Genomic DNA, 12,657 nt, shown 5'->3' with positions numbered 1-12,657 from the left:
AGGTTAGACTTGGTTTGGACCACAGAATCAGTAATATTGTAATTAAGAATGATAATAGATGCCTTATTTTACCAATATAATCGTGCTGTTCAACAGTTTGAGCCACTGTCGCTGCTGAATCTATACGTCTGCATTTTTCCGGGGAACATCAAAAGCATGGTTCTGATATAAAATAATTATTTGTCGGTTTTTTTAATAAAGCTATTCAGAAAAGTGAAAGAGAATAGTAAAACCCATGTAAAACAAGTATTTTTGAAAAGTGAAAATTGCAAACACCAGAAACATTGTTGGGTTTGAGGGGAATATTTAGCCGTCACACTGCGTCGTCCTTGCAGCTACATAAAATAATAATATTAGATTGTTTAGGTATTTTTTTTAAACAGTACTTTAATAGTGCACTTGATTCTAAGATATCAGACATTCTGGTTCATTTGAGGGGTGGAATAGTTTAAGGAACACCAGCACCCCGTGGTTTCTCTCTGACGGGGACAATTTATTTTCCCCTGTCAAGACATCGACCGACAAATGCGGCGCAGCCTTCAGTCTGTCCAGTCGTCCACAGCCCATAACCCGCGGATTTACAATCAACAATTGTCACATTTTCTGCCCGGGGATATCTTTTTCTCCCTTCGGTATATTTTCTGAACATGCGGTGAGTACAAATCACTCGTGTGCGGCGTGGAAACACGTCTAATTAGCGCGCTATTTAAGCGCCCCGTCTACGCTAAAGATCTGCCTTGCAAGATGGCGACGTGGTTGAGAATTCAAAGGTGAAATATGGGCTAAGTTAGCCAGCTAGCGACAACAACAACACACCTAACGTCACCGTATTATGTTCAAGTGCACGTGTGGCGCATACTCTCAACTTGATGTCGGTAATTGTGCACGTTTGACGGGCGCGTTTCCGGAGATGCTTCCCCCCCCTTTCGTGGAAACGGTCCCATCCCCCCGAAGATAAGCCACAAATCCAATTGCGTTTATATGACAGCATGGAGTTAAAAAAAAAAAAAACACACAACAATAACAACGCGCGGCGGCTGCATTCCTCCCCAGAGCCCGCGTCTGGGGGCCACCAAGGTCACCACAGCTGCAGGATTGTGCATGGGCATCGTTAAATGCTTTGCATCGACTTCCACGAAGAACTTGGGAGTGTGAAAAGGCGAAAGCTGGCCAAATATTTTACATCCAGAGAGTGCACCATCACCCACAGAGCCTCGCAGGCGAATGGAAACTTCTGGTGGAGAGGTGGGCTACATGGGAGCCATAGTTTCAGTCCTTATGTTACTATTTTCTTTCAATAAGTGCTTGGAGAAGGGGTCCAGCTCAGGCTATTTTTGATCCTTGTGGTGGATTACAAAGGCACAGATACAAAGCTATAGTAGACGTCATCGCTTGACCCCTGAAGTAACTTATTTTGCGGTTAAAAACAACAATATTAGCTTTATATATTCATATTTGCTGTCAATGATCGCAATAGACGTCTCAGTGCTCGTAAACAGGAAAAAGGCTGCAATGTATCTGTGGACTGAGAGCACAGAGGAACACGTAATTGGTTTGTAATCATACAAGATCTCTAGGAACAAAAAAAAAAAAACAAGACCATACTTGCAAGATGACAAAATCCTCCCTAAAAGCTTCAGTGCATCTTTTTTTTTGCTGCTTACTGACTCACTGATTATCATGCATTGCAAGTATTTGACCATCATCTTACTTTAAAAGTTTCCAATTGTGGGCATTTGAGTATGGAGCTGATAATGTTTATGTATAGTCACAGAGTCATGGCCGTACAGGAGCAAACCAAGACTTGGAAAACAGGGCAATAAAAGCAAAACATAAAAAAGCGGTTAGTGGTCATAATATTTAAAGCAGCTGTGTGTGCTGTTTTCGTAATTTGCTCGACATTTATCAAATATTTTGACATGTATATTGATTTTCTTTCATTTATCAAATTGATTAGAGCTACTTCATATATACCGGTGCTGATAATGACTTTGTCTTGACAATATGAGATTTTGTTTTGATGATGAACAATGGGACAATGTTGAAGAAGAGTAGCTCTTTTGATGATGATGAGAAAGAGCATCATCTCTCCATAGCAGGGCCCCGCAGTCTGCCCGTTTTATTTTTAGGATTTCTGCGATTGTAGAAGCAGATCTCTGGGACCCACCGAAGGCTGTGGCCTGCGGACTGAAAAATAAAATACTAGCTTCCTGCCCTGGTTATAGTCGCATGGGTTGTAACTTTTCCCCAACCCTAAAGTTAGCGTCATTCTGTCTTGGCATGGCAGTCGAGCTGTAAATCTCCCAGACCGAGAATGAAAATGATAGAGACGACAGCGTGCGTCATATCTCTGTGAAGAAAGGCCAAAAAAAAAGAATTCAACCAAATTTTCCAATGTTTTGGTTCTAAAAGTCGTTCTCATTTGGCGCCATGTTCTTTTCACTGATCAGGGACATCAGTGTTTGTTCTTTGTGTCTGGTGTGAACCTTATTTTTGTCATTCGGTCGCACAACTTGAAGGCTCCGTCCTGGATCCTCCTCCTCCTCTTTTACATTGAATATGAGTGAAATAATCTTGCGAACGAACTGTAGAATGAAAGGGAACTTGAAGCCATGATTATTGCTTCAGACGACCATTGATGACATAAAAAGACACACTTAGCATAAGTTAGTAAAATTTTACTGTCTGCTATTGCTTTATTTACTATCGGAGCAAAACTATCAGATGACTCACCCCCCCAGTGCCTTTAGTCATTCTAACTTTGGCTATTTGACATGCAATTATAATCAGTTAAGATATTTGTCTCAAGCGAAAATTTGATATTCATCTGAATGGTGGGATGGAGCAATTTTTCTCTTGTGACTTTTACCGCATTTGCACATATTATGCTGAGCGTGTGTTCACAATAGAATTACAATTAGAATTCCATTTATTGTCATTGTTCTCAGCACACCGAAATTAAAAAAATAACATCTCTCGTGAGAAAAACAGTGCAAAACAGTAGAGTGTGCTCAGCAGTATATACATTTAAAAACCTACGCTATCAACCGTCCATTTTCCGTACCATTTCATCCAGTGTCGGGGAGCAGTGGGGCCTTTAAGAAAATCTTAGTTGACTGTGGCTGAAGACAACATGACCGGTCACACGTCCTACACCGGAGAAACAAAAGGTTGTTCTTGCCCATGTCCAGTTCAGAGTCAGTCGGGTGAAAATACATGAGAAACCCCACATGCACTCAGGGAGAACATGTTCACAAGCTGGAGAGACTTCTTTTCCTTACATTACAGAAATTATGCCACTCTCTGAATAAACCAGACGGCTACATCTGGCTTGGTATTCATATTCACAATTATTTTCATATTTTAAGCTACTGAGTTCTTTGGTATTATCATATTTCTCTTCACGTCAGCAAAATTGCCTACTGGCAATATTTGTGCTGATATGAGGATGTCTGGAGAGTATTTGTTTCCTCCACAGTATCGGTGTTCAGCGCCTGATTAATAATGACTTGGTTAAAAAAGTGGGGATCATCATCGGGACCGTGGATTGATGAAGCCGCTGCTGCATCATTGCAGGTTGTTATTGTCATAACACACGTTCCACATCGCTACAAATAAAACAATCCATGTCAACATAAGATCATCAATGATCAAATTAAGTTAACCAATTTATTCACATCCAAGGAAGCAGAGCTTTGTTTTTGTGTTTTGCTCTCAGTTTGTCTTCACGCATCTGCTCTTGTAGGCTCGTTTCCTAGTTTTTCTTTTAAAAAGCATTGGCATGAAATTTTTATCTGTGGAAATAATTAAAGAGTCAGTGTTTCTTTGAGAAGGATTATTTTCTGACCTTGTTTCACACTTTGGTTAAAATAGAGTCACTCAGCAGGAAAATGTCTCCGGGCTTTATTCACCTGGATTGAGATGCGATGGTGGATTAACTGCAGATTTTCATGTTCAGATAAGATCACTCTTCTTACAAGCACAGTATCATCAGGCTCCGTGTGCGCCTCTGATAACACCTGCCATTGTCGTCGATTAGATTGTGTGTTTGCTCTTCAACGACTCCTCTTTGCAGGACGACACGCAACCCGGCTCTCGCCCGCGTCTTAAATGTCTGAAATTGAACGTTGAACGTCTGTGTCCGTCTGTCCACAGGTGGTTTGTGTCTCCAAACATGGTGTAGCTCCACTCTGTCCTCTGTGAAGCAGCAGCGGCCCGCGAGCGCTGAGCCAAGATGTCCAGCAGCTCGGGCTACCCCCCCAGCCAGGGGAGCTTCAGCAGCGAGCAGAGCCGGTACCCACCACACTCGGTCCAGTACAGCTTTTCCGGCACGCGCCACCAACAGGTACGACCGTGCTTTTTGTCTCTTCTTCTTCCATTTTTAACGTAATCGGGATAGCTGTTTTTCTGGACCGTTGTAACACGTCGGCACACCATCCAGTTCTCTCTCCTGTTTGTATGGGCATTTCTACTGTTTTTAATCCCGATGACTGCTGTCTTTGAGATCGTCACGCTTCCAAACAGGCAATTCAGTTGAGACTTCATCAATCTTTAAATTAGTCTTTTTGTTCATGTCGGTCCGAGTGGCGTTAAATACGAGGGACGTTTGATGACATCCGCACGACATTGGAATCTGCTGATAAACACAAAAATGAAATTAAACGTCGGCATGAAACGCGGATTTATTAACTTTTTTTTCGGCACGTCATGAGCACGCTAGGCCGTCGGGGTTAAAAAAAGAGACGAGAGTATTGTACGTGTCCACAGCGGTTTTTACATTTTTAAATTTTTTTTTATTTAACTTGCATGGAAACTCACGGCATCTGAAAAGAGGCTTTCCTTCAGCCACAACCTTTCTGTACAGGTCGCGGGAGTGCAGGCTCCTCACCCATGCTCGAGCTCGTTTTTTAATAAGAGTATCAGTGAGACTTTAATCACTTGTAGCGTGTACATTCGCTACTGTGTGCGGCTCGGTCGCGTCATGAAAACATCAATATAATGCCCACACATCTATCATTAAATAGAAGCATGGCAGATTGCCGTGAAAATTCAGAAAAGAAATGGTCCAGATCCGGCAGGACAAAGGAGCTTCTGCTGATGAAACTAATGTGAACCTGGTCAAATGCCGACATGGAACAGACACTCGGATCATTTTCAAAAATGGGCCTGATGGATCAGATTCAGAGCGAGACGCTATTTGAATGTTGGAATCTGTCCGTTGCGGCAGCGTGGGAGCGGCGGAGGATATTTGATGCAGTTGTTTGGATGAATGGAGCATCTTTTACCACCCCTGTAAGACGGCGGGAATGCCATTGTGAGACCGACAGGCAGTGGTCTCAAAGCTTCGTGCAGATTGAGCTGCTTTGTGGAGTATTGCTGGGTCTAAATTATCCTTGTGTGTGTCACTTGGCCTGTGCAGTTCAGAGGCAGTGGGGACATGGCGTCCACCTTGGTCGCACAGAGACCTCGGATAGAGACGGGGCTTTGTACCTGCATGAGCCAGTCTCTCCTGAGGGCCTGTCTGGTCAGTCACCGGATGCCATCCAGGCAAGATTTGAGCTGAGGAAGAGGCCGGCCGAGGCCCCCCCCCGCGCAGCATCGTCCCCAGGCGGGACGCAAAGCCCAAATCCTCCCGCGGCCCTTAATTAGAGGCAGCCGCCCAGAGCGTTCGCTTTCAAAGTCTACCGACAAGAACCCATCAACAAATATCATTCATTATTAAACAACTAACCTCAGCTCGGGAGATGCAACTGCTTTTACAATCCAGATTTGCGCGTTTGTCCAGTCTGCAGGTGAGGTGGCGCGTGAAGATGGAAATAATCCCCACCACCACTGCCCAATCTAATAATTCAGACGAGGGAGTTCCTGTAGGGCTAAACATGTGATGTGTTGAAAGTCGGGCTCCTACGGAAACAAGAAGTTAACTCCGTTCGTAACAACGTGGTCGAGCTGCCAGATTTATGTCTGTGATATTATTTCATATCGACTCAAGTCAATAAAATGACCAAAAGCTAATGATAGTTTTTCATGTGACCGCCGTGGCATAAATCTCCGAACAGGGAGATTGTTTATTCGTCTCATGTTCTATTAAGTTCAAACATTTAGTTAGTTTTTTTTGTGATGTTCACAATTTGAATAACATTTTTAACTTGGAAATGACTCTAAAAACCTACGTCATAGACGCATCATGGGATGTCTGTTGCATACATGAATGTCTGGAGTTTCTATAAAAGTAAGGATGCATTCAGTTTATAATCTAAACTTTATAATCCTACTTTTGCTTTGAGTTTTAATTTCTACTTGTAAACGCTTTCAGTGTGGTCATTTTGATAAATGTCAATATGAAAAATCTATTGCGAAAACGATTGTTGCCCAATGCCGAACTCATCGTTTCTCATTTTCTGCCACATTATCAGGATTATGGTGTAGAATGAACACAAAATTTTACAGAGAGAAAGAAGGAAAAGGTAGAAGAAAACTCTGACATAATGAAATATTGAAATCCAAAGATCAAAATGATGTCTCACTGTTTTTGATTTCTGGAGATTTAATTTTTTAAGCTTCCTCTTTCTGTGCACATGACTTTTTCAATTGATTTATTTTCGTAGCCTTTTTTCATGAAAATTTAATATATCTTTATTTTATTAGCAACTGAACATAAACCCCTGGGAAAATGTTTTCTCGATGGTCACAAATTCGCAGTTATTTTGGGCTTTATTTGGTTTGAACCATCGAGTATTGATGTGATTATTGGATAATGTCGATCACAGGCTTCTGAGAAGATCGCTTTCACAGAAAACTCTTTGAGTGGAACATTTCGCAGCATTTTGGTTTGTTTGCTTAGATTGGGGACAAAACTGGGATTTGGAAATGTTTCCCGGGACTTTATTTGCTTTTGGGTTTGTGTGGTGGTCAGACCGTGCTGATACCGTCCACACATTCTTTTATCACCATGGGTTTGTAGAGAAATGCCTCGGACTATTAAAACCCTTATAAAAATTCAACCACTTGCCATCAACAAAATTCCTTTTCAATGCCAGAGAGGAACAGCGCAGAGCTTTTTAGTGATTACACTGCGGTCTGACTGATTAACATGTTGGGGAAAACGTCACAGACTCTTGGCCCTGTGCCGTCCTGCTGGAGCCGCCCTGCACAAAGACGTGGTTGAACTAAAAACGTAATCTGAACTTATACGAGAAACGACTTGATATTTAGCAGCTAATCCTCCAACTGCTGGCTATGCGACTGTGACGTCTACACAGAGGGACTTCAGGGCCGAGCTGGGCGGGGTAGGGTGGCCTCAGGGTGCCTGTGGTGGGGGGGGGGGTCCCAGACTGAGGACGTTTAAATCAATGGGTCAGTAAATCTGTCGATCTTTTGAAGCCTCTTCAGCGGCTGTATTGACTCTGAACTGTATCTTCGGCATCATTGGGATTCAGACTTCCGGATTTCTACGTATTCAGTGTCATGACTGATCAAATGGCTTTTTTAAGTAGTTTATTGTGTGCGTGTGTGTGTGTGTGTGTGTGTGTTACTCTTGTCCTCAGGATTTCACCATCCCAGACTATCGGAGTCACATGCAGGACCCCCAGGGGCGGAGGAGACCATCCCTACTGTCTGAATTCCACCCTGGAGCTGAAAGGTAATACTTCCTGCTGCCAATGCCGCGAATATCTTCACACTCCCAACGTCGGACTCGCCACAGCCGGACGCACCTTGTAACTTCTCTCGTCTGCGTTGCCCCCGGCAGGCCTCCGGAGAGACGCCATGGCTACGAGCAGCAGTATCACTCCATCACGACCCAGGCGGAGCACGACGCCCTGGAGGCCAAACGCCCTCGCATGGAGACCGTTGCCGAGGCGCACATCACCCGCACCCCTCCCACCGCCGGCTCCCTCGTGCTGCCGATGCCCAACTCTCTCCACGACAGCCTCCGGGCCTCCGTGGAGGTCAAAAAGGTGGGCCTCGGCTTTCCTGGCGTCCTTTTCCCAAGCGAGAATGTCCCACCCGCACACCGACGTCACTTCCGGGGGTAAACTGGGCCGTAGTGTTCCGGTGTCTCCACGTCGTCACAAGTCGGACAGTAAAGCTGTTCTCATGCTAACTCTTCTTGTTTGTTTCTTTAGCATGAAGAGTGTGTATGTCACGCCCAGGAATAGTGAGGCCTCATACAGAGACGACACTGCAGCAGAGTTGGGGTTAGGAGTCACAGGGATACTTCACACAACATGATAAACACCGTTCATGGAAACACGTGTCACATTTATAAAACGGAAAACAAAAGTTGGGATCCTTGAAGTTTGTTTGTTTCTATTATTATTTTTGCTCAGGAACACCTAAAACCAAACAGTTGGAATTACACCTTTAAGTTTGAGATAACCGGAAAGCAACAGTTGTCTAAAATGAAAGAATCCGGCCGGCCCAGATGGGAATTCCAAACACGTATGTCTGAAAATTGGTAGGAAGAATTAAAAGGATTTTACTGCTAAAACTTCCCCAATATTCCAAAATCACATTTCATAATTTTCCTGACTATTTAGCACTTGTTTGTTTCGTCTTTTCATTTATTCGCAGATTACCTCCCATTAGTTCACTACGAACTAAAGAGCCACAGGTTTGCCGACTGAATGGACATTGTATTTGTTGGGTTTGTACAAGTTGTAGACTTGAGGTTTTTTTTGTGTGTTTTGTTTTGGCCAGGAATCTCAGTACTCTGTCAAAGTGGAGTCCCAGTCCTCAGGAGGACAGCCGCTGCACATGGGGGACGACCAGGACAATTCTCCCTCCAAGCTGTCCAAGGAGGAGCTGATCCAGAGCATGGACCGCGTGGACCGAGAGATTGCCAAAGTGGAGCAGCAGATTTTCAAGCTGAAGAAAAAGCAGGTTTGTTCCCCGGCTGAGGAGTTCGTCTCTGAACATACTTCAAACACAATGGACGTTTTGTAAGACGGTCTGGCACCGATGGGTTTTCTCCTCTCTATTTTAATCAGCTTTTGCCTCAGAGAGACAGACGAGGGTATTATTACACTTTAAAATCGGAAAACAGGAACAGCTTCTTTTTTTTTTTCCCTAATTAAAAGTTTGTCACCAGAATTGGAGCAGCTGTTTAAGTTAAGGAGGAGCTCCTCTCACGTCTTCCACATTTGTTTTTAGAATTCAGAGAGACATTTAATCTGTATAAAGAGACATCCAGTAAACATACTGGATTCTGATTCTGCCAGTCAGATGTTACATCTTCGGCTTTCGTATATCGTGTATTAATAAAACATCCTCCCGGCAGTGTTTGGGTCACTTATTATTTCAGTATCTGTGATGCCAACGCTGCTTCTACTCTGCGTTGTTGACCTCTCGATGAACCCAGTGCACTTGCTCGTATATATCCAGCGAGGACTGTTTTTCAAGGTGCAAGCGTGCTGATAAGCACCAGTGCGTTCCCTTCAGTTGGGCCATAAAACCCTCGTGCTCGCCACCGTCTTATCGCCCCGATTATTATTTCCGATTTAAGTGGCTTATTTTTTTTTTTTCCATTAGCCATTCTTCCATTCGTCCAGATTCAAGTTGTCTGCCCCCTGTGTCATTTTCTAACCCAGTCTCAATAGACCAAAGTGTCAGATTTTTTTAGGAATTCAATTGTTTATTCGGCGTATTTCAGGAACTTGTAATCTGGACCCCCTGTAAGCTGGTCGTTGACAAAACCTTTAGCTTGTCAACATTGACCAACCAAACCCTCACCAGCGCAAGTCCGTCTGTCGTTTTTTTTTTAAGCGTGGCGTCACACGCAGACACACAGTCTGCAGAGAATAATCAGATAATACCTGCATGGGCGTCGTATCAAACTCCAGGATCAGAGCAACAAAGTCTGAGTGACTCCGTTTCCTGGTGTTTGTACAGTATGAAAGATAAAAAAAAAAAAAACCTCAACACGTTTGTTTTTTGTTTTTTTTTCTTCCTCCAAGTGTCTTGTTGTTGCCCTACCGGTCCAAGTTTCATGTTTGAATGTTGTTTCCTAGCAACAACTGGAGGAGGAAGCGGCGAAGCCGGTGGAGCCAGAGAAGCCCGTGACCCCTCCCCCGGTGGAGCACAAGCACCGCAGCATCGTCCAGATCATCTACGACGAGAACCGGGTCAGTCGGCGTCCAACGCCAGAACACGCACGCCAGCAACGAGCTGAAAAGAAACATTTCTTTGGAATCATTTTTTTTTTTTTTTTTTTTTTTTTTGCTGCATCTTTGAGTAACTGCAGCATTAAAAAAAAAAATTTACTTCTGAATTCATAAAGCTGCAAAACACATCCTTGGATAGGCGGCTTAAATGTTGCTGCGCAGAGGTGGAAACATGCGTTTGATATCGTGGGAATAACCATGGCGACCGCAGCCAGCCCAAATCAAGGCTCATCTTGTGTTTATCTGATTGGTCAGGAGTTGCTTCATAAAGGATAAATGTTTGTCAGTCACATCTGTACTTCTGCAAACCGACGATCTCCTGCTGCCGCTACGTGCACGTTTCCCCCAACGGCTGTCTTAAAAAAAATTTGCATGTGTGTGTTTGTGTGTTAACGTTTAAGAAACATTCCAGTAGATCTTCAGTTGGAATAAGCTGGTATTCCTGGTGTTTTTTTTTGTTTTTTTTTGCATTATTGATGTTTCGAAGTCAGTGATGCGTGAAAGTAAAGCGTGTTTGCTTTCTTTTACCGCAGTGTCGGTTTGTCAGATGTTTAAAAATTTATGTAATTTGTTTTTGTTTTTTAACCCCCACCAATCAAGAATACATTTTGCTAAAACTGGAGCAGAACGATAGGGGCTTCATCATTATCTGTATTCCAGCTGAGCAGAAAGGCTGTGAGTGAGGATGTGCTTCTGCAAGGTCACTAAAGTTCACTTCTGACAGACAGTATTGTGGCAGCAGCACACTGAGACACGCCTTCCTCCTCCTCCACCTCCTCCTCCTCGGTCAGCCGTTAACCCTTTAAGTCGCTGCTGAGCTGCGAATAGTCTGCAGGCCGCGTTCTTTTTCAGACTTTTGTGTTAAAGCACACAGGGGAAAAAAACAAAACCTGATTTAGAAAGCCCCTCAGATGTAAACTTTGAGAAAATTTTTTGCTTTCAGAGTCTTAGGACAGCTTGTTGTTTTACTCCGCTCTAAATTTAGCTTTTAATGTTGAATTCCCCCCTCAATTTTTTTTTTTTTTTTTTCTTCTGTAAAGATTTGAGCCACAAAGTATGTTTGTGGACATGAAGTCCCATTTCCTCGGCACACTGTTGACGTGTACCAGCCTCTTACAACCTCTACAAAGCATATTAGCCGCTTCCCCTTGACCACTAATCTTATCCTGCTATTGAGCTAACCTGGTGCTCAGATGGCCATAATTAACACCTAAGTACTACAAAGACTTTGTGTTTGTATTTTTTTTTTTATATATTTATTCAGCTCACTGTAAAATTCAGTTATAGAGAAGTCAAAGCAGTGGTTTTAACCTGTTTTTGGAGAATTCTACAGTATTCTCTGATGAGCGTTTGTTCCAGATCCCATTAGGAGGTTAAATTGTCTTAAGGCTTATTGCCATTTTTTTTTCCTCCCCGTTCAAAAAAGCTTGTGAAAACGCCTGCAATAACGTGACGCGAAGGCCAAATAATGCTCTCCAGCTCTCCAGGTTTGCCATAAACTGAGCAACTCTCTTGGCAACTTCTTTGAATTACACCCAAATTGAATGACTTCACCGGGAAAACTAAACTGCACGACTGCAATTTAGTAACTTCGAACTAAAGTTCCAACGCCAGGCTAATAAACGTGTTTTAATCCGATCTCTTGAGCTCCAAACGGAGTGGATTCTATAGTATAGGACAAACAAATCCTGGATCGACTGCTGCAGATATTTTTGCCTCGTCAGTCGACAGCACGCATGCGACTTTGTGTGTTGCTCCTATTGGTCATTGAGCTATCAATCCGAGTATTCCTGGACCGCCACAAATGGACAGGATCCTGAAATATCTAGATTTTTTATTTATTTATTTTTTTTGAAATGCTAAAGATCGCTCCGGATCTGGTCCGGGATCAGTGTATCCGGTCCATCAACCTGGATCGGGACAGATTTCTTGTCTCAAAGAAAAAACAACAACAATCTGACTCTGTTTGTGGCATGCTTTGATATTTTTTTTGATCTGACTTTTGACTTTACGTACTCTGTCTCTCTCTCTCTCTCTCGCTCTCTCTAGAAAAAAGCCGAAGAGGCCCATAAAATCCTGGAAGGCCTCGGCCCCAAGGTTGAGTTGGTATGTCTTTTAATGATTAACCTAGTTTTGCGCTTACATAAGCAACGTTAACAAAATAATGCTCCATTCCTTGCCGCTCTTTAATGATTTTTCCAGTTCTTGATATGATTTCTCCTTCCTCGCAGCCCTTGTACAACCAGCCTTCAGACACAAAGGTGTACCATGACAACATAAAGACGTGAGTATCAAAATGTTTTTCTTTTGTTGTTTTTTTTTTTTTATAGTTAATAAAATATGCTGACCTTGAAAAGTGCAATCACATTGGTTGTGCAGCATCTCGGCTGAAGAAAGTGTCGGAGGCCGTCCTGAGTGAGCCGGATAAACACAGCTGATAATTCTGTTTAATCTGATAGTCGAGTCACCTGATTGAGTTGCCCTACTGACACCA

General features: G+C 43.2%; 1 protein-coding gene across 1 annotated transcript in view; it reads left to right on the top strand.

The window, feature by feature from the left end:
- The first annotated feature begins 618 nt into the window (after nt 1-618).
- Nucleotides 619-12,657, top strand: part of ncor1 (nuclear receptor corepressor 1) — a 51,965-nt gene continuing 39,926 nt past the window's right edge. The window contains 8 exon segments of the mRNA XM_080508854.1: nt 619-652; nt 4,156-4,345; nt 7,548-7,642; nt 7,751-7,958; nt 8,701-8,883; nt 10,011-10,124; nt 12,213-12,269; nt 12,395-12,447. Of these exon segments, the coding sequence (XP_080364980.1) occupies nt 4,235-4,345; nt 7,548-7,642; nt 7,751-7,958; nt 8,701-8,883; nt 10,011-10,124; nt 12,213-12,269; nt 12,395-12,447 (821 nt within the window). The 5' untranslated portion in view covers nt 619-652; nt 4,156-4,234.

The sequence above is a fragment of the Blennius ocellaris genome (assembly GCF_963422515.1).
Source record: "Blennius ocellaris genome assembly, chromosome: 14".
In the NCBI taxonomy this organism is placed as follows: domain Eukaryota; kingdom Metazoa; phylum Chordata; class Actinopteri; order Blenniiformes; family Blenniidae; genus Blennius; species Blennius ocellaris.
This window is presented reverse-complemented; position numbering and strand designations above follow the sequence as displayed.